This window comes from Chiloscyllium plagiosum, unplaced genomic scaffold (genome assembly GCF_037043375.1).
Source record: "Chiloscyllium plagiosum isolate Xiang-an unplaced genomic scaffold, Cpla_swu_hap1 HiC_scaffold_30, whole genome shotgun sequence".
NCBI classification, from domain to species: domain Eukaryota; kingdom Metazoa; phylum Chordata; class Chondrichthyes; order Orectolobiformes; family Hemiscylliidae; genus Chiloscyllium; species Chiloscyllium plagiosum.
In genome coordinates, this window is record NW_028270168.1 from 34,243,542 (window position 1) to 34,266,486 (window position 22,945).

The 22,945-nt window shown below is 39.8% G+C and overlaps 1 protein-coding gene across 2 annotated transcripts in view; it reads left to right on the forward strand.

Annotated features, from left to right (window-relative positions):
* fhl3a (four and a half LIM domains 3a) overlaps positions 1–22,335 on the forward strand; it is a 114,497-nt gene extending 92,162 nt beyond the window's left edge. For both annotated transcript variants that reach the window (XM_043717823.2, XM_087976873.1), the window contains 4 exons: positions 1,136–1,310; positions 5,840–6,009; positions 8,208–8,394; positions 16,984–22,335. In XM_043717823.2, coding sequence (XP_043573758.1) covers positions 1,136–1,310; positions 5,840–6,009; positions 8,208–8,394; positions 16,984–17,135 — 684 coding nt within the window. In that variant the 3' untranslated portion in view covers positions 17,136–22,335. The remainder of the gene's footprint in view (positions 1–1,135; positions 1,311–5,839; positions 6,010–8,207; positions 8,395–16,983) is intronic.
* The last annotated feature ends 610 nt before the right edge of the window (positions 22,336–22,945 follow it).

Below are 22,945 nucleotides of genomic sequence, written 5' to 3' on the forward strand. Positions count from 1 at the left end.
GAAATGTTGTAAAATAATTTCATTTTGAACCTTTCTCATTAAACCCACGATTGCCGACTATTTTCTGAAAGAGAGAGTTTTCAGTTTGCTCCTGCGCCCAATACAAACACTGAAAGGGTGCGGAGGTGGGGTGGGGCGGGGTTGCAATCAACACAGGAAATGAAATTTCTACTCTCTTACGCTGAAGTAAGTTTCAATGGAAGTGAGTAGATGTGTTTCAAAAGAATTTGGATACATGGGAATGTTCTGGTGCATGCCAACTTTCAAAATCCAAGCGTGGAGCTTTTTGATGTTTAGTTATAGGTTATTGTGAATATGTTTTGGCATGTTGTCATGTAATACTTGAGATTGTCTTTGATGTCAGTATCCAGTAGATAGGGGTCACTAAGCCAAGAATGCCAGGTTATGGAAAGCAGCAGGAACTCCTCTGGTCAGGTAGTTGGTAAATTTTCTTTCTGCTCAGTGTGGAACGGAGACTGAGCCATCAGAAAATTCTCAGGCTCAATATTTCATCTTTGTTGAATTAATGGATCCCTGTCAAGATAGTAGTACACGTACAATGTAACCACTTGGCTAAGGCACCAGATAGGACCACATTCCAACATGTCATCACCTCAAGGAGATGTGGTGAGAAAACAGGAGCAAAACTTGAATGCATTGGTGATGGACAGTGACTTGTAATGTAATCATCATGAATATGCATATGTGCTTACACCTACCTTACAATCACTTTGCTGTCCATTTGGGGCTCACCACTGACAGATTTAGTGTCTCTCTGTGATTAATATCTTTATATCTGTGTTTTTGTCCGAGAATTTTAATTTAAGATTCATCACTTGACCAACACCACAAAACCAGTTAATTGCTCAATCATTTCACTATTGTTTGTGGCATCTTGTGCACAAATTAGTTACTTTTTCCCTACATTTACCAAACATACGAGTAATTCGTTAGCTGTGAAACATTTGGGGTTAGTCAAAGGACACGAAAAACAAATTCTTTCTTAACATGAGTCATTCACTAGGGTTTCAGAGTCAGCAGTGAACCCTCTGAATCATTCAGATAATTGAGCGATGTTCTTAAAAAGCTGCAGAGTATCATCTCTCTCTGCTTTTTTTTTCTGATTCTCGATCAGGAGCTGTTCTACGAAGACCGCCACTACCATGAGCATTGCTTCAGGTGTTATCGCTGTGACAGATCTCTGGCAGATGAGCCTTTTACATGTCAGGAAGAAGAGCTGTTGTGCAATGATTGCTACTGCAGTGAATTCTCCTCAAAATGTATTGCTTGTGACAAGGTCGTCATGCCTGGTATGTGGCCTTTAATCTCATTTGTCAAATGCTTTATTGACCTAGCCCCCACGTCCACCCCATCTCTTGCTGGAGTAGTTTGTCAAAACACTTTCTCACATATCAACAAAATCTATAATGCCATTTTTCATCTTATTTATGAAATGTTCAAAATTACGATTTTAAGGAAGAATCAGAAATCTGACCTATAAATGGACCAGAAATCCTGAATTGTTTTCAGCCTGGACTTATTCACTCAGCCTGTTGAATTATTTTAGCTCTTTATTGCTGAGCTCAAGATTTGTACATTTACATGTGTCTACAAGCCAAATTGTACACATTCACCAGCTGCATGATATAGAGCCATTCCAACATTCTCCTTACGTTATAGCCAGTTAAGCATAACCAACACTGGAAACATTTCATTTTGCAATGAGCAGCCAGAAAGATATTAGGTAACAGAAAATTCTTATTTGCACGGAATCCTGACTGACTCATTCTGATCCATTGGCAGTAAGTTGCAGAACCCAAATCCTTCTCTGCTTAACAACAACAACTGGTAATAATACAGCACCTTTAATGTAATGAAGATCCTAAGGCAATTCAGAGAACATTCAAAATAATATTGATTTAGCTACATAACATGATGTTAGATCAGGTATCCAAAGGTTTAGCCAAAAGGCAGGTTTTAAAGGAACATCTTAAACAAGGAAAGAGGTGCAGGAAGAGTATTCTGGAACTTGGGTACAAATCTGCTGAATGCACAGGCACCAATAATGGAGTGTTTAAATTAGGGATGCATTGGGAGTCCAGAGTTTGAAAAGCAAAGATATCGTGGAAGATTCCAAACTGGGAGAAAGGGAGGACTGCAGATGCTGGAGATCAGAGTCAAGAGTGTGTTGCTGGAAAAGCACGGCAGGTCAGGCAGCATCCAAGGAACAGAAAAATCAATGTTTCAGGCATAAGCTCTTCATCAGGAATGATTTCAAACTGGACAAGATTATAGAGATAGGGAGAGGCAAGACCATAGCTAGATTGGAAAACAAATTGATATATTACTGAACTTGAAGCCAGTGCAGGTGATGGTGAATGAGACCTGAATGTCGATTAGACCAAAGTAGCAGAATATTGGACATTGTCAAGTTTACTGAGGTTAGAATGTGGGAAGCTGGCCAGGAGTATGCTGGAATAGTCAAGTCAAATGGAGCAAGAGCCATGCATCAAATCAGCTGCTGATGAGCTAACATAGGAACGGATGATACGAAAGTCGGAGGAGTTGTTGACAGTGAGGAAGGATGTGGCAGGTTACAGCGGGATATAGATAAGCTGCAGAACTGAGCAGAAAGTTGGCAAATGGAGTTCAATGTAGCTAAGTGTGAGGTGATTCACTTTGGTAAGAGAAACAAAAAGATGGGGTACTGGGCTAATGGTCAGATACTTGGTAGTGTGGATGAGCAGAGGGATCTTGGTGTCCATGTACACAGATCTTTGAAAGTTGCCACCCAGGTAAATAGTGCGGTGAAGAAGGCATATGGCATACTGGCTTTTATTGGTAGAGGAATTGAGTTCTGGAGTCCTGAGGTCATGTTGCAGTTGTATAAGACTCTGGTGCGGCCGCATCTGGAGTATTGTGTGCAGTTTTGGTCGCCATACTATAGGAAGGATGTGGAGGCACTGGAACGGGTGCAGAGGAGGTTTACCAGGATGTTGCCTGGTATGGTAGGAAGATCGTATGAGGAAAGGCTGAGGCACTTGGGGTTGTTTTCATTGGAGAAAAGAAGGTTTAGGGGTGACTTGATAGTGGTGTACAAGATGATTAGGGGTTTAGAAAAGGTTGACCGTGAGAACCTTTTTCCACGTATGGAGTCAGCTATTACGAGGGGGCATAGCTTTAAATTAAGTGGTGGTAGGTATAGGACAGATGTTAGGGGTAGGTTCTTTACTCAGCGAGTCGTGAGTTCATGGAATGCCTGCCAGTAGCAGTGGTGGACTCTCCCTCTTTATGGGCATTTAAGCGGGCATTGGATAGGCATATGGAGGATAGTGGGCTAGTGTAGGTTAGGTGGGCTTGGATCGGCGCAACATCGAGGGCCAAAGGGCCTGTACTGTGCTGTATTCTTCTATGTTCTATGTTCATGGAGGTGGAAATAGGTGGTCCTAGTGATGACAAATGCAGTGGTGGGAAACCTTTTGATGCACTTGTGGACAGTCTGATTCAACCTCCCTGTTTGCCAGGGAGAAGGATGGAGTTGGTGACAAGTGATCATAGCCACTGGCTTTGATCTTCCTGATACTTAAGTGGAGAAATTTTCTCCTAATCAGATTTCAGAAAAGCAGTCTGACCATTTAAAGACAGAGGAGGTTTGAGAGTTGGCAGTGGGGTAGAACTGGAGCTCCTCAGCGAACATTGATGTGATTTGGTGGATATACCAAGGGTAGGGATGTCAAGTTGCAGGTGTCCAAGGAAAGTTTCTTGGGGGTCACCACAGATAATTGTACAAGATCAGAAAGAGGTCTCATTGTAGGTGATGCTCTGGCTCTATTTCAATACTTGGGAATCAATCTCTAGCTGGGTAAAGTACTGCTGCTCTGGTTGATGATGGACAGGCTTTAGTGGATGGTGTGGTTAACCCATGTTAAAAGGTACAGATGAATGGAGGCTTTCAGTGGCCTCTGGCTAGTATCATGCATTCTGCCCTGGAACTTTTTATGGAGGACCCAGCATATTATAATACAGGGAGAATAGGCATTGGAACTGTCGCTTACTGGTCATCCACCATAACTTTGGCAGAAGATTATCAGGTATCTAAGTGAAACTCAGTAAATGCTCAGTTACAGCAGGAGACGTTCCATGGAAATTCCATTCAGTGCTCTCTGTTGATCAAATTTCCAAGAGAATTCGAAGTCCGGTATCAGGGCCTTGAATTTTAGCAAAATTACATATAAACATTGAACTTGTATAGTTCCCCGTGCTGGTAATGATTGGGTCCATAGCATGAAAGATTTGTAAGCTATGAACGATGAGGCTTCACATGGGTGAGCTTACAGCTGAAATTTGTTCCCAATCCTGAAACGAATTCTTTCCTACAATGGATAATCCCACATGTTTCTGCTCTTTGGTTAGTTGGAAGATAAAGAAATTGAAAAGTCAGCCAGCTTTTATTGATTTCAATCCTGTCCTTCACCACTCCTTGAAGTTCTGGATGAAAATAGTAGTCAAATACAATTAACTCTGGGATCAGTTGTTAAATAATTTGCCAGTACAGTAAAAGAAGAACTCAACTTTAATGCTAGGTACATTTTTGCTGAGTTCTGTGATCTCTGGAAACATGGTGACAATAGAAGTATCTTGAGATGTGTTTCTTGACTAGGAAGGGTAGTAGCAGCCAAAGTATGGCACTGGAAAAGCACAGCAGGTCAAGCAGCATCTGAGGAGCAGGAGAGTCGATGTTTCGGGCATAAGCACTTCATCAGGAATGTGAAGGGGGAAGCACGCTGAGAGATAAATAGGGAGGGTGGGGATGGGGCTGCGGGGAAGATTAGCTGACAAAGCGATTGGTGGATGTGGGGTCGGGGGGGGGTGGTAATTCCCTCTCAACCTATCACGATTTCCCCCCCCCACCACCTGTATCTGAGTATTGCCTTCCCCGCAGCACCCCCTGCCCCCACCCTGGTTTATCTCTCAGTCCCCTTCCCCCTCCACATTCCTGATGAAGGGCTTATGCCCGAAACGTAGACTCTTCTGCTCCTCAGATGTTGCCTGACCTGCTGTGCTTTTCCAATGCCACACTTTTCAATTCAGACTCTCCAGCATCTGCAGCCCTCACTTTCTCCTAGGAAGGGTAGTAGGGTTCAGTGATGCTCTTGCTTGCTGGTGCGTACATGAACTTCCACCACCGTCTGAATATTTTGCCAGTGTTCATGTTTCGAGGGTCTTGATACAGTCTTTTGTTTGGGTGAAGGAGTAAGGGATATTCATTGTCCAATCCAGCAGCACCTTAAGATGAGCATGGAAAATCAATGAGGGTGACGTCAGGGTACACAGTGAAAGAATGACCTGTGCACTAATATTAAGAGCACGGACACATACCTCCACAGTCTAACCCAGTTCATCAAACTGTATATTACACCTCTCCAGCATCTGCACTTGAAGGTAGGTATTAATATACAAGAAATCAGTTGCAGCCTGTACATACATTTATGATAACCATTTCCACTCTTAGTTTTGACCCCAAGAAGCTGAAGAAGAAATCTGCCCAACTGAGTTATGATTCTGATTCCATGCTACCACTGAGTGGAGTCGAAAGTGTGGTGCTGGAAAAGCACAGCAGGTCAGGCAGCATCCAAGGAGCAGGAGAATCGACATTTCAGGCCCGAAATGGTGTTTCCAGCACCACACTCTCGACTCTGATCTCCAGTATCTGCAGTCTTCACTTTCTCCTACCATTTGAGAGGATCTTGGTCCAGACACCATGAAATTCAGCTAGCCCAGGGGTGTTCCACTGTTATCTGTGATTGTTGTGTGATGATAATTAACTTTTCTGTGTCAGGTACCCGTAAGCTTGAATACAATGGCAGCACTTGGCATGAAGGATGCTTTATTTGTCACACCTGCGAGCAGCCAATTGGATCCAAGGCCTTTGTTCCTGATAAGAGTGAGATTTACTGTGTGCCTTGCTATGAGAACCACTTTGCTCCACGCTGTTTCCGCTGCAAGAAGGTAGTGCCTGACACTTAATTTGACAAGACTCTCTAAAGCATTGTTTACCTTTGGGATGCTGAATGTTCTTTTACTTTGGATACTCATTCTACAGTACATGTCCTTTTAAGAGATCTTTATGAAAACGGAAGAAAATATAACTGTGTGGCTACATGTGCTACAATTTAAGCCATGTATAAACCATCTTACCAAGAGAATTCTGGCAGTTGAAAATTTGATTGACCAGTTCAGATCTCTTAATAAGGACTCTATTTATTCAGCAGTAAAACTAATGCAAATGAGGAGATCATTAAATCTCCCAATAACTGATTATTCTGCATCTTTCATGATAAAGTGGTACTACCAACACTTCCACTGGTAATCATATTACTTTGCTCAAGTTTTTAAAATGACCCTTATTTGGTGAGTGAGTATGCAAAGAGGATGCCATTCAGTTCATCATCGTCACCTGTGTCAGCATGTAGATGTCCAATTAGTTTGACCCACATCCCGTTACTCTTAGCCCAACATATTGTATCCTTCTCCATTATTTATCAAGTTTCTTTTTGAAGAGTACTTTTGATCCTTTCAGCCAATCCATGCCAGACCATGAAAATACTAATTTTAAAACTTCCCATCTCCCAATTTTTGTTTTGCCATTACCTGCCTGTTTTTTGCAAAAGTTTTTGAATCCACATTCTCTGGTTACTGTCCCTCTTATCATTCAAAATAGTTTCTTCTTATTTACTACTCCACTTACATGCCATTGTTTTTAATACCTTCATTAAATCTTAAGTTAAATATCTTCATCTTCGCATCCCCAAAGAGAAAATCTCAGCTTCTCTGGTTTCACTTGTCATTAATCTGGTGTACCTCCTCTGCACCATCTCCAAGTGCATGATATTCTTCCTTAAGTGTGACATCCATAATTGGACAGAATATTTCAGCTAAGGCCTAAATAGTGATTTGTAGAAAGTTCGACCATCTCTTATTTTTCACTACTGGTACAGTAGAATGATCACACAGTGATTAGGCCTGTGTAATGTTTTCTAGCTTCTGGATTAGTGGTGCTGGAAAAGCACAGCAGTTCAGGCAGCATCCGAGGAGCAGGAAAATCGACATTTCGGGTAAAAGCCGTTCATCAGGAATATGATGGGCTTTTGCCCAAAACGTCGATTTTCCTGCTCCTCGGATGCTGCCTGAATTGCTGTGCTTTTCCATCACCACTCTAATCCAGAATCTGGTTTCCAGCATCTGCAGTCATTGTTTTTACCTCTATAATGTTACATAGCTGCGTGTTTTGAGATCCTGCAGTTTTAGTGTTAGGAAGTGTACGTTGACCGAACTCAACCTCCAATTCAGCAGCTAAGTCAGTAGCTTATGTCAGAGGATTTTCTTAGGTCCATTGTTTGTTTGCCTAGGGTTCGTCCCTACCCAGCACAGTTACAACAGCAATCTCTGTGTGACTCATATGATGGGAAGAACAAACTTGGCTTGATGGAGAATAAAAATGTTCTTCTCTCTTAATCATATGACTGTGTTTGGACATCCAAATAATTGACAGTAAGCTGTCATGAAAGCAAGCTACTGCATTTACCATGTATTGTTCTCTTGCTACTGTGCAGAGTTAGCTGGCATGGATCAGCATCCAGGTTAGTGTTCAGCCTGATAGCCCTTTGGTTTACGAGCATTACTTTCGCATTCCAGTTCTATTCCTTAAAAGCATGAAGATGTTTTTTTTAATCCATGAATAGGATGAGGGCATTATTAGCCAGGCCAGCATTTATTGCCCAGAGAGTAGTTAAGAGTCAGCCATATTGCTATGGGTCTGGATTCATATGTAGGCCACTATGGCAGTTTCCTTCCATAAAGGATATTAGTGAATTTGATGTGTTTTTCCTGATAATCGACAATATTTTGATCATTACTATAATTCCAGATTTTTTTTTAAATTCAAATCTCACCATCTGCTATGACTGGATTCGCACCCAGGTCCCCAAAACATTCCCTGAGTCTCTTGGTTAACAGTCCAGCCATAAAACCACGAGGCCATCAGCTCCCAAAACTCAATCTACTCAGTTTCTTCTATTACTTCAATTGTTCTTGTCTCTGAAAAATGTTCTTCAAGTCTACAATCTGCTGAATATCCTTCTTTAGAAAGCTAGTGTCAATTTAATCTGATACGGGGATGATTCTAATTATTTCTTCTGAATGTGCAGGCTTTGACCAAAGGAGGTGTTACTTATCATGATGAACCTTACCACAAAGAATGCTTTGTCTGCAATGGGTGCAAGACTCAGCTGGCTGGCCAGCAATTCACCTCCCGGGAGGACTCTCCGTACTGCCTCAAGTGTTTTGGAAACCTGTATGCCAAGAAGTGTGCAGCCTGTGCCAAGCCCATCACAGGTAAACAGCTGTGTACCCTCAACATTTTGCAACAGTACTCTGCTGGGTCTTTGCCAATTTGACTGAAATGTTGAATGATCCGATTATCTTGCAACAGTGCTAGAATTTCTACAATGTTTCTCATGAAACTGGTGTCCAGTGCCACATGATAGACTGCTTAAATTCTACTTTCATTTATTGAGAAGTAAGATTAAAAGTGGCTGTCTTCATCGGGAGATCTCGGTGAATCTCACTTAAACTTTGTCTACCAGAGATGTTGACAGAAACATCATTAAAATTTGACAATCCAAGTTGCTTATAATTTTTAGTTAACTATTTCCTTCTCCAGCTTGAAGGACTATGGACCATGGTTTGTTTTGGCACAATAGTTTGTACAAGACAAAAGAATGTGTCCATCTGCTCACCTCTGAAAAGAGGGTCACAGATTTAAGTCCTACTCCGTAAATCTGAGCATGCTATCTAGGTTGACACTGTTGAGGTTCAGTAATACGGACGCAGTGCTGTACTATCAGAGGTGTGTTGTCTTTCCAATATCTTTCTAAATTAAAGCCTCATCCGCCTTCCTAGGCAGATTTTAAAGATCTTGTGGTATATTATAGAAAAACCAGTGCAAATTGTCTACTGAATTTCTTACATTAAATACTTTTAAAGTCTGATCACTTTTTAAAGTTATCTGTAAACTAGTTTAAAGTGTTCTGAGTTCAGGAAAGTTGCTAGGTGGATGCAAATCCAGAAAGAGAGAAAACAGTAAAGCTGGTGAATGACACCTATTGGTCCAACATATCTCGTATATTTCAAAATGGACCTCCAGTACGTTCATTTCCAGGTTTAATGACTATATTCCCTGTGGGAAATTGACTTACATTTATACAGTGCCTTTTATATCAACAGATTGGATTTGTATGGCACCTTTACCATATTACAAAATCCATAGACATTCTTTGCAAGAACATTATGAAATAAAATTTTACTGAGCCATTTGAGATATCAGAGAAGATGACAAAAAGAAAGAAATAGGTTTGACGGAGAGTTCCAATCTACTTGCCAATTCTGCTCGTTTGAAGTGCAGGCAATGCTGTAATAATGAAGGGTAATCTAATACTGTCTTGAACTGTGTTGCTAATTCCACAGTCCCCCTGGGAAGCTGTGCTCATGGATCTCTGGCTGAAGAATTGTGGTTACAGCTTTGGAGCCCATCTCTTGCACAAGCTCCTTTTATATCTAACTTTGCTGCTGGAAGCGTGGGATCATACAGTTAACCCTTATGGGATTTCTGCTCATTAACAAGTACTGACTCTCATAGCTCTGTAATGAACGAGAGGTGGCTTTATAATTAATTAACAGCCTATGATCATAACTTAATTTTCATTAAGCAATGTTAAGATTCTCAGTATACCACAGCTTCTTGTGATTAAGATTTCTGACAGTTGGTTATGTCAGACATGTGGATTTATAGTTACATTATCCTCATAAAGGCCAGTTACTCATTTGATTTAGAGTCTGGATGCAAAACCAAAAGTACGAATTTAACAGCAGAATGGTCCCAGAAAAGGGAACCCAGGGCATGCTTTAGATGATCAATTTAATGTTGCTTGTTCCCTTGAAGATGTGCGGTTGCATACGCAAAGCCACTGTTAAGATCTGTGCATGGCAATCAGTATTGATGCATTGACTGCGGCACTGCTGTCTGGTACTAGACCCTCAGAGACTTGCACAGTCAGAATGAAAATCAGAGAGAATGCTGATTGCATGTCATAAAGCCACAGAGTCTTTTATGCAAAGCAGCAGATATAATTTATTCAGATCAATCCAAGGTTACTGTGAACTTGACCCCAAACTGAAGTTGATTTTACTTTAAGAAAAATCTTTACACCATTTATTTTAAAATAAGGGAAAGTAAGGCCAAATGTTAAAAAAGATCTGTAAAGCCAGGAAGGAGTATAAGGTAACCTCAATCATATTTACAAAGAAACAATAATGCATTCTGCAAAATAAGTGTCAAACTTTGAGGGTCTTGAGATGTGAGGATTGAGAGAGTTTGGAAAGGATGAGCCAGAGTTGGCAGAAAATTAATGAGCAATTTACTGTTTATGAAAAAGACTAACATTTGAGAAAAAGCTGAAATGAAAGGGAAGGTTTGGAGGATTAGTTACACTAAAGGACAACAAAGGTACAAGGATCAGAGTGTATACATCTGAGGATCCTGTATGTAAAATGCGGAATAAGTGGTCAAAGTTCAAAATGCTGTCTGGAACAGTTGAGAGAGGCTTGCCCTGGACATCTGGAGAGCTGCCACTGTAATACAGTTTCACAATGAGCAGCAGAGAAATCCAAAGTAAGAGCAGGCAAGTTAGTTTAACATCTTTTGCAATCTTTGAGTAAAGGTGAAGTTACTAAATATCTAGATGGAGAAGTAATTAAAACAATGTGGGTTTTTGATCAGAATTGGTAGCGTTTTCTGAAGTGACTAATTTGGTGGATTGGGACACTGCAATAAACATGCTACATTTGGGCTTTTCAGAAAACTTTTGGTGAACCATCCAAAAACAATTGGAAGAGATTAAATAGCATGCAATCGGGAAGGAGAGCAAACTAGATTAGTGAAGGGCGAGATATGAGGAGGCTGACTAGAAGTTAAGAAAATTGTGGATGGAAGTGTCCCAAAGGTGCTACTGAGGGAACCCTTCATTTCACATTCCACCATTTAGAAATACAGGTACTTGCTGATCCCTTTCGTACACAATTCAAACATAGGATACAAAGTAAATGGACTCTAAAGAAAAACAAAAACTATGAAGGGTTGTTCAAGATGGTGCATTAGAAATGTGAAGTGGTGCATTTTGTTTAAAAATCATAAGATTGAAGGAAAAAAGGGGGATGACATAAAAGAAGAGGTAGTTCATGTTCAAAACTGCTTGGATAAGGCCATTTTTCTAAAAGCAAGCTAAAGAAATGTGCTTAATTGCAAAGAGTAGATGAAAATATTCAGATGTAATTATGATATAAAAAAATTAATACAACCACAGTTGTGGTATTGTGCACAATCTTCAGTTTCATACAACACGAAGAATATCAAGGCTTTCTAGAAGGTTCCATGCAGATTTTCTAGAAGACTGCCTGGGATGAGTAATTATCATTTATGAAGTATGTATTGAAAGTTGGGGTTATTTTCCTTAAAACAAACAATTATGGTTCGATTTGTAAACATCAGGTGATGAAGGCTGAACCTCCTTGCTTGGCTGAAGAAAAGGTTTAAGATTCTTTTCGAGCAGAAGTGCAGACCTCTAATAAGAATATAGTTACCTAATATCAATTATATCCATAAGGAGCCAATTACAAGGTTTTTTTGAGTGTAAGCAAAAACAATTTTATTATCTGATAATGCCAAGAAAAATAAGATGTCAAGTATACATGCACACTGGTTCAAAGTTTAAAACACGTTCAGTACTAAAGGAAAGGAAAGAAATATATGGATTAAAGTCATTAGGATATCCTTAGAAGGTAAGGTTTTATCCTGATACCATAATTGTTAATTGGTGTCTTGAGTCATCAGCCGTAGCAAATACATCAGCTAGCCTTTATGCTTTTGGTATTCTGATATTACCGTTTGATCAGTTCCATCGTCAGGCACTTTACCCCGTTAAAAGGCCAAGAGAGTACTTACTCCAGCTGGTCAGTGTTGCTTTTGCTTGACCAAGAGCAGTTCCTTGAAATGTAATAAGAACAGAAAATGTTGGAGAAATTCAGCAGATCTGAAAACATCTGTGAAGAAAGAATCTTCTTAAATCCAACAAAGAATCTGATCAGACTTGAAATGTTAACTCTGTTTTCTGTCTCCATAGGTGCTGTCAGATCTGCTGAGATTTCCAGCACTTAGTCTTTTTTAAAATTTAGATCCCCAGCATCTGCAGTATTTTGCCTTTTTTTCCTTGAAATACAAGTTTGTATTGTACATTTCTATTATTAGAAGGAATGTGTTTCTTTAGGTTTTTGACTAAGTGAAGTTTCATCCCCATTCTTGAAAACTTGAATTACGGTGTAAAGGAATGGAGGATTCTTGCCTGATGGGGTTACTGTTCCAGTGCCTTCTGACAACATGTTAATTTGGTTCAGACTATCTTTGTTTATCTTCCTTTGTTCTCTCAACTTGGCCAAGTTGTGATCAGATGACTGTTGTGGCTGTTTCGAGTCAGTGTTTTTTCTTTGTAATACCATTTCTGTCCATGGAAGCCCTGGGCATGAAGATCCAATTATGGAATTTGGAAACCAATAGCACGTACTTCTATTACTATTGTGACAGTGCTTAAGATTTTGCAACAAAGTTGAAAGAAACTTTAAACTGAATTTTAACAGAAGTTGGCTAAGTGTCAATTTTGTCGAGTTTCATGGAGGATTTCTGTTCATGATTTCTCACATGCTTCCCTGAAACTTACCTCATTACCCATGCATAATGTCTTTACAGTGTCTCACTCAGTATATCCACCTTCTCGCCACTCTCACAGTGCCAGGACATCCTGGGATTTTTCCATTTCTAAAGCCCAGCTATGCACCAGTCAAGTTCTGCCAGCTGAGAGCTGCCGTTTACCATGCAAATAGCGAGGGAACAAAAATAATTGCTTCTCAGACAAATAGGGCACCCGCGTTCCCCTTAACCCAGGCTCTCCATTGTAATATTGTCTTTCTCCTTTATATCTTGAATTTATCCCCACTGCATTCCAGCATGCTGCCGTCAATCCTTACAATTGATTCCCCCCTCAACTTCCCCACTAGAGCAGTAACCACCTGGTGTCGCAAGGTACTCTCATTGACTTTCATGTTAGGAGTTATCGCCATCTTATTTCTATCCAGTTGATGGGAGATTGCATATCAATGAGATGAAATTCTGTAATAATGGACATGCTAATACATGCAATTACGCCCCTCACTGTCCATTAGCACAATGCACATCTCACTTCAAAGCTTTGTTGGAAAATTGAACGTTTTTCCCTCAACACTGAGAATCTCATTTCTGCCAACTGTAACCTATTTTCCCAACTAACTAGCCAGCAGCTGGGAAGATTCTGCCCATTATTTCCAAAGACTTTGGAATCTAGAACGCAGGAACATAAATATAAAATACAGTTTTGAAAGGTGTAAGATCTAGAGAAAGGTCTTTACATAGAGGATTGTGAAGTTGCAAAATACACCATTAGAGTTAATGATTGCGGTAGAGATCACACCAACATTTAAGAATAGGTTAAATAGCTGGTTGAAGGATAGGACAATGAAATGATGTGAAAACTGAGCAGATACATAAGATTAGGGTGCCTGTTCCTGTGAAGAATGAATAACCCAACAGGAAATGGCTGGCTGTTTCAATGTGGTGATTCTTTTGTGTAAATCCCACGAGTGTCATTGAATATCAATACAATGAGATTGCGCAGGCTGTTGACATATTCTGGTCTGATATAAAACAAGCTCCCTTGTGCTTTTATAATGAGGATTGTGCTGTTTGAAGTGATCCAGTCTCCAACAAAACCCAGTAAGACATTGCATCATCCTTTTTACTCTGCTTTTGCTCAATTTGAGATTAATATTTTGCACGTCAGGCACTGGACGTCAGCCAACTGTGAAGCACGTTCACCTCCCACCTCTGCCTTGTAACCGTATAATTCATTTCTGTGGAGGGCCCAGCTATTATGGATTTGGCCAGTAACCCATCTCCATGACAGCTTGTGCACAAAACATTTTATTTTAACATACCAACATAACTAAAGTCTGCAGAAAGTAATTAAAATGTCATATTCTGACAGCAGTCCAATGTATTTTAACTGTAAAGTGCTGCATTTGCAATCTGGAGAGACTAGTTTTCTTAATCATTTTCCTGCTTACTTAAGTTAGCTATTGTCAGTCTTGGGGAAATGGTGCGGTTTGCTCACTCTGTTGCATTGTATCCTAACCATAATCACAAACTGCCGTCTACAATCGTAGAATCCCTATAGTGCAGAAAGAGGCTAATAGGTCCATCAAGTCTGCACTGACCCTCCGAAGAGCATCTCACCCAGACTCACCACCACTCTCCCATCCCAATAACCCCGCATGGGGTTTTTACCATGGCTACCCACTGAACCTGCCCATCCCTTGATGCTACAGGGAAATTTTTAACATTTTTACCAATCTATCTTTGGATGCTGGGAGAAAACTGGAGCACCCGGAGGAAACCAACACAGATATGGGGAGAACGTGCAAACTCCACACAGACAGTCACCCGAGGCTGGGATCAAATGCAGGTCTCTAGTACTGTGAGGCAGCAGTGCTGACCACTGAGCCACGTGCTGCCTTACTGTCTGCCGTCTTAGGGTTAGACATGGAAATGTCACACTCAGACTGACCAGCTTCCCCAGGCCACCATTTTCTTTAGCGTCCTTTGTAAACCATGGGACTGAAGACTTTCAGTACTCTAGAGTTAGAAATACTTCATCATCCAATTTGAAATTTCAATGCAGGTACATGGACGTTAGAAATCAGCCATACACACGAACTCTGTTTGAACTCTGTGCTCATAGCTTTTCTTATTTGTGATTCTGATGTGGGTTTGTAAACTCAATTAGCGACATTTCACCCATGTCTAGGCTGAATAAAAAAAGCTGCGCTTCTTCGCTTGGTCAATGAATATTCTTCAATCAGTTAGAGGGAGGCCTGTGGTAAGTGGCTGAAAGAGGAAAACAGGTAGCAGGAATTTGTTTTGCAAAAGAAAACCTCTGTAATCAGGTGCCAGTAGTCGACACAATCATATTTGTTGCTTTAATGTTTTGTCAGTCATTTCTTGTAATCTCTGGCCCTCCTGTGAGTTCCAAATCTTTACTGATTCCGCTAATCCTTTTGTTTTTACTAGAAAGCTATGATTCTGATATCTGATTCTTTTTTAGTTGAGACTCCCAGCTGAGAGAAAATGTTCACAACTGTAACAAACTGCACCTCCAGGCATATTCTACCATAGTCACAGAAATATCAGAAACCCTTCTGTCACACTTGAAAGGATGTCATTTGACAGAAGTCAGAAAGATAAATTCCCCAATGTTTTTTCTTAGTGAAATGCCAAACACTGGAGTTAAAACTTTGATTAAAAAAACCTTTTGGAGATCAAATATTTTGTGATAATATTGTAAGGTACACACAGCAGTATCTCTTAAATTAAACAATAATACAAGGCTCTTAACAGTAATAGCATCAGCAGTGAACATTGAAATGCTGATGAGCAGCTCTTCAAGGCCTTTTGATCTGCAAACACAAAGCTTTATAAATTAGGATGTCAATGTGTTATGACTCTTTGATTAATAACAACAGTGCTAATGTGTATAGAATGATTGTTTGGGTTACTAAGAGGGCCGTTAATGGATTACCTAGGTAACTCTGATTTGCAGTTATGTAAAATACATGAATTATAGTTTAAGCAAGCTATCCAAATACTTGTAACAATAAGTTTTGTCCTCCATTTACTGGATTTTAACTACTCGGTGTGTTTTATAGTTAAATGTGGTCAATGCTGAGAATATCATGCGGTTGAAAAACGTTTTAAGAGGTCAAGTGTTAAAATGTAGGAATGAGCACTCATCAAAATTAAAACTTCAACAGAGGATGAATGGAACAATTTCTTAAATGTCTAGTATTTGGACGCTGAACTTTTCAAAATAGCTGATTTTATTCTCCCCTTCAACTGAAGCTTTAGTTTTTCTGACAAAAAACCCAAGTTCAGTAAATATAGGAGTTGGTGTCACCAGGATTGCCACAAGCTTGACTGACAGTCTTGGAGCAATGGGCGGGGTAGTTGAAAGGACACCATAATTAACGTCAATCCTCTTGGGCAAAGGCAAATAATCCACCACAGTTGTTCCATTTTAGATAATCTTTATTGATCTGGCTGATGATGATACACTTTTTCATGATTGCTCCTTCACCTCTGTTCCACAGCTGTCTGGGTAGAGTTCTACTCTAGCCAGGCTCACATGAGGAATGGCTGTTTGGACAAGGTAATTGGCAGCCAAGTATGTTCAGCTTAGACCTTAAGAGAATATGGGGTCAGGGGTCAGGAGAAAACAGCTCTGAAAGTCAAATTGTGAATGTTCAAGTCTATGTGGCTTGATAATCTCTATGAATTGGCTCAACAGATTTACTAAAATATGGTCATTCAATTGAGAATCCATTGAATTTTTCTGAAAAGGAAGAAAAGTTAAATATGGTATTGTATTTGCAAGAATCCTACAGAACTAGAGGCGATTGAGACCCTCAATTCTTTGAAAACAATGATTTAACATGCCACAATTTTTCTACAGAATGGCCAATATGGGTCAAAGTAGTTCACATGCACCATATCATTAATAATAATTGAAGTTGTAGTCACAGGAAGCAATTGTGCAATTGCATTTACCCTTCTCAATCTCTCCCATAAAAAATGTTCTCAGATGTGGAAAGGTTTTCTGGTCGCACAAACTGGAGGTGCTGTGTCTGTGGTGCTGTTATTGGAGAGAGTTCACTTTCACTCTGTCTAAATTTGGACTACTCAGTACAATTGAGTAACAATGTTCAAAAATGTCTCTTCTTTCTCTGAAGGTTTCGGAGGTGGCAAATACATTTCCTTTGAAGATCGCCAGTGGCATCAGAGTTGCTTCACCTGCTCGCGATGTTCAGCTTCGCTGGTGGGGAAAGGATTTTTCCCCGAGAAGGATGACATTCTTTGTCGTGAATGTAACAGTGACTTATGAATTGACCACTGACACCAGTTCCACTCTTCATGTATTTTTCTACTCTCAAATTGCACCAGTGCAGCTTTAAGCCATTTAAAGCACAATTTGTGTCTCTGAAAAAGCCTGTCCTCTCACACTTTTCTAATGACATTTTGTACATGTCTCAACTTGTACAATAAAGATTTAATAGATTACTTCCTCTCCCTAATGCCTTTCTCCCTTATCAGTGAAGCTCAGAAACTCTCTAGGGAGGATGAACAAGAGCAAAGTTATTCTTTCAGTCATCAAGTAGGGCATCAAAATGGGCACTTATTTATTCCATAGAATTAACTATCATATTCATATCACATGTCTAAAATACTCAGCAGTGTAGCTTTCCAAACAGTTCAGTAATTAAAGGCATAGGGACTAAAATACAAATTGGGTGACGTATAGCCAATCCGACATCATGCATGTTACCATTAGTGTTAAATAAACTGTGGCGATTTTTATACGTGTCTGCAGCAGGTGGAATATGAACTCAGATTTTCTGGCTTTGAGGTAGGGATGCTACCACTGCACCACAAGAACCCCTTACCTTTGCAAATGAAATTCTTGCAAATTGGACACTCTACTTGATTTGTTTTTGCTTTCTATTAGCTTCCCTGAAAAGATAAATTAGGCTGGTGTATAATAAGCAGTCAATCCAATTCCACTTATTTTGTACCCTTGCCCAAGTTGGGATGTTACTGAACCATTGAGACATGAAGGACTTCGGTTTGATCCTTGCACTGTGTTGAATTTGCTGATCTCAATCATGCTGGGGTAGCACAATGATTGGACAAGCAAGTTTGAAGATGATCCAAGACCCTTGCTATTGATCACTTTTGGGAGATTCCTTGTGGAAGTATATGTTTGTGGATATCAATGGACAGAATTTGACTTGGACTTCATACCCACAACCAGCCCCTGAAATTCACAGCCTAGAATCACATGTGAAGAATGGTAACTTAATCAGATATTCAAAAGTCCCAACAAAACCAATTGCAGAATGAAGCATAATCTTCAAAAGGGTAAGGATGAGGCAGAGTGATTCAGATTTATTGTGAGGAATTTTCACTTTGGAGATGAGTGGAGAGTGGGTAAATTTTGAACAGACTGTCGTACTGGCTCCTCGATGTTCACTTTCCTCCAGCTGGTTTTCCCAGGTTTTGGCTGCATTCCTAGATGCAACCCACCCAGCAGCAAGAAACCAGTTGACACCAATATAATACCAATGAACTAGCATTTTCCAAGGGCAGTGGTGGTTTCCCAGAGGTACACGAGATCCCTACTACAATGGTAATTCATTTCCTCATAAGAGGCAAAAGGACTTCAGGAGGTCAAAGATCTCTAAGTACGTAGATTCCATTCAGCACATCCATAGGTAAATGCTGTCATGTGGATGAGATTGCCCAGCTAGTGCATCCATTTGATCATTCAGGGAGTTGGGTTTGGGCTGCTGCTTCCAGCATTAACAATGCATCTCCATCTTGTCGCGTCCTATTCCATTTACCTGAGCCACACGCTCATTCTGAGTGGGGCTGTCAAATGGCGTTTCCTTCAATCACTTTGATGGCCCTTCCCATCTGCCTTCCCTCTCCCTAATTGGATAACACTCTGGGAGGATGCTTCTCAGTTGGCAACTGACCACATTAGAAGATTTGCTGTTGAAACAAGTGGGGCCAGATCCCAAAAACAGGCCTGACTTATGCACATTATTTCCTGTAGAGAACATTTTGTCCTTTTTGTAATGCCCCTTTTCCAGCCCGCCGTGTCAGGATGTTGCAGGTTTTTTTTGTAATATCTCTCATTGGGTAAATGACTTTTCAGTTGGTTCTGACTTTCATTCAACCACATGGCTCTGAACTTAGCAGGCAGCTTTTTCCCATTTGGTGAAAATGAACAGAATAATAGGAGTGAAGTACTCTGAACATTATGTCAGACATCAAGGGTTTGCGTGTGGATCTCTAAGGATACTTGTGAGACCAAAGATGTCTAGCAGAGAAAGAGAACATTTTTGTTTTGTGCAGTGCAGGGGAAATTTAGGACAGATATCTGGAACTATTTCTCTGAAAGATGATAATTGTTTGGAATGGATTGTCAGGGGTGTGGTTAAAACGCAACAACAGATTGATTTACAAGAAACAATTAGATGATGTAACAGAAATGCAGGAGGATAAAACAAAAGAGCTGAAGATCTGAAACAAATTATTAGAGAAATTCAGCGGGTCTGGCAGCATTTGTGGAGAGAAAACAGACTTAAATAGTTGAATAGAATTAAAGCAGAGAAAAATAGTCGGGTTGATTTTCTGAAATGATGACAGCAAATGACTGAAAAGGTCTTGTTTATTGAAATTTTCTGAGAAGAATCGCCTCAATTGGTCTTCTATTGTACAACAGAATATGGGATTGCATCTGTATTACCAACACTGAGCTCCTCCTTACCTTAACAGAGCCATTGCATCCCAGATATCAGAGGTATCTATTAAGTAGATTTTCAGAATTAGGTACATTATTAATTTACACAGATCAACCAGAATTGACATCAACTCATTCACTAATAAAGCACCTTATGTTACTTTCTCTGGGTGCTTATTAGAAATGCACAAAATATATTGGAACTGCCATGAAAAACGGAAGGAAATTGATATGTGGTGGATGACCATGATCCTTTGTCTACAAGCAGCCCGGTTTAGTTGTCCATTTTCCCTGCTCCAAGAATCAGTTCTCAAGTCACTTGATCACTTCCTAATTCCAGTTGTGAGATTCAAATGGCTGTTCAGGTGGAACAATCTCAGCTATTATGCAGAACTTGTGCAGACAATGAGCTGACTAATTTGGGCTATTTGTTAAAACTGAAATGGAAAGTTGAGCCTGTCATATCTGTCAGTATTTACAGAAAATGGATCTGATCTCAGACTGGGTTAGCACTCATTTGACTGAGGGACACGAAATGGCTTGATGGCTTCAAAATAAGCTCAGAAATGCCTGGTTGGACTTGGCACTGCATTGATTGGATAAATAAACCAAGTAACAAGAAAAAGAGACAGACTGTTTTACACCTTATATGGAAAGTCTCAGTCTGTTTGGACAAGATTTAAGGCTGAGACGACAAACTGTGTTTGGAATTTGCATCACATAATATTGAAATAGAAGCAGTTGTGGTTTCCCATATATGTCTTGACTATTATCAGAGAGAGAGATGGTGCACCTTTGGTGGGGGGGGGGGGGGGGGGGGTGACAATACCTTTGATTAACTTTTGAGTTAATCAAAGGTATTGCTATTAATCAGTCTCATTAAGACTGTACCTCTGACTGAGTTAAATGGGACATATTTGGAAATTATTATAAGCAGAACTGCAATATAAGCAGAGTTGTGGGATGCAAATTTTGGTTCAGCTGTGTTTAGTCAGCAATTCTAAAGATACCATTTGAAGACAAAAGCTAAAGTTTATATTATTGTCCCCCTGCCCATATTGAGCATCCTATTTACTGAACGCTGTACAAGATAACCTATTACATTTTGGTGAAATTTCATGATTATGTTACATTTCAATTGTTGAAAAGTGGGTAGATCAAAGGATTGTAAATACAAACATTCCTGCAGTGTTACTGGCTTCAATCTGAAGCCTTACTGTAAATATGAAGCCCTGTTTATACCAAATGGATTAAAGCTAATAGATTTTCAAATGCACCTGATCTTTGATTCCAGGTTGTGTCTCTTGGTGTTCACATGTACAGTTTGAATATATCATGTCCATTATAATATTAATCATTATCTTTGAAGAAAATCACAAATGATCCCAACCTGACATTATGTATAATGGTTAAGCACCTTGCAACAAAAAGGATTGGGCTACAAGTCATAAGAGATTCTAGTATTGTGGACTTAATTTTGAAGTTAATGACTAATTTGTGAATCTTATTTGGAGGGTACATTTATGTGATGCTTTATCTGTGAGATAGGGATTAGCAGGTGGTAGCATGTGGTTGAACTTGCTTAACATTAGTCTATTGGTATGGTGCTACTGATGCTTGTAGAATGGTAGTCAGTGTGGGTATTCTATTCATGGTGTTGAAAGAAGAGGTTGTGTCGTGAATTGTTGCAAGAAACATAATAGTTGTTAGTCCAGTATCTTTAATTTCATAGAGTGTAGGAGTGATTACTCAAATAGTGCAGAGGTCGTCTTGTTATACGATCCTGGTGGCTAAGCTCAAGTGCCCTCAGCAAACACACTCGAGGGAATAATTGGCCTGTGACCCCATTTCTAATTACTGTGGATGAGTGTTATTGGAAGTAGCAAATGAGGACAGGATTGGGTATGACAATCAGATGAGCATTATTAATATGCAAAGTTATTTTAGATAAGCTGATTGTATCACTGTTTTGTGGAGGTGCGTCGTCTGAAGGAGCCTGATCAATAAACTGCATTCATGTTCAACATACCACAGATGTAAGGTTAGCCCCTTTAATTTGGAAAGCCTGTTTGCATTATCTGTCTGTGGGTGACCAATCTCCAATGGGTATCTTCCTCCCTAACTCCTTTCAGCACTGCAGGGTATTCAATTTGATTGTCCACCTAAACGACAGGCTAGCTCTGCCAACACAGTTCACTCCTGTTAGTATTGTTAACAGAGACTGAGAATGATTAAAAAGGGAGATGGCAAGATCCGAAATCATGCTATTTAAAGGGTGTCTAATGCCTTGCCTGTGGAATATCTGCCAGCAATGCTGCCATATTGATGGTTGCCTTGCAATGATTCATACATTCCAGTTTGTTGTACCCATCAAAGTTCCCTTTATGTTACCACTAAAAATGTGTAAAATTGCCAAACATTGTTGGCGTGTGCATTTTTTTTTATTTGTTTCTCTTCCAAAAGTGTTTTCTTGTTTTTAATACGTGATTTGTAACCTAATGCTTTTGAGAGTGGTGGGCCAGTCCCATATGTCACAAGAGAGTTTACATATAACAGAATGTTATGCATGTTTCTTTTATTAATCACCAAAGCAAAGTTCATATATAACACTATTGTAAAAGCTTTGATGCTGGTAAGTCAGAGTATACTGTGTATTGTTTAACAAGAGAGCTGTGATCAGCAGCATGCAATGTCTGCTTTGTAGTGTAGTTGTCCTGTCTGACTTACATTTTCATTTATGTGTTTCTAAATGCTTACACAATAAAAAAAATAAACAGCAGCTTCTGTTGGCTTTGATTTTGCTCTTTTATGCATTACACTGTCCAATATTGTGCATTTGACACTCCAGTATCTCAGTAGATGTATCCACCGCTGTGATAGACCCAGGTTTGATCTTTGATCTGTATTGGGTACATCACTAGCATTAATGAATATGGTCTCCATGCCACTGGATTGCTAAGAAAGATCAGGAAAGGTCCCAATGCCTCAGCAATGGAAAATGCATATGAGAATGTCGAAAATGAGGACTGATTGTCTCTTCCAAGTCTGGATGATTATGCATTCCTAATTTGCATTGGCAGCTGCCAGTTCAGCCCGATAATGTCCTAAGCTCTGGAATTCCACCCCTAAATTTCGCTTCAAGACCCATCTTAAGTTTTATCTCTTATCAAAGATTTTGATTAATCACTCCAATACTCCTTTTACGGCTCAATGTGAAAACTTGGTCTATAACACTCTTTAAAATTGTCATCTCAGCTGAAGTGTTAGCAATCATTGGCTGGAGTTAAATTAGAATGTCAATTTTAAAAGAAATACTGCAAGATTTTGCCTAAAGCACTTCTACTTAGCAAGATGAACAAACGAGAACTGAGAATTTGACAGTTGTTTCA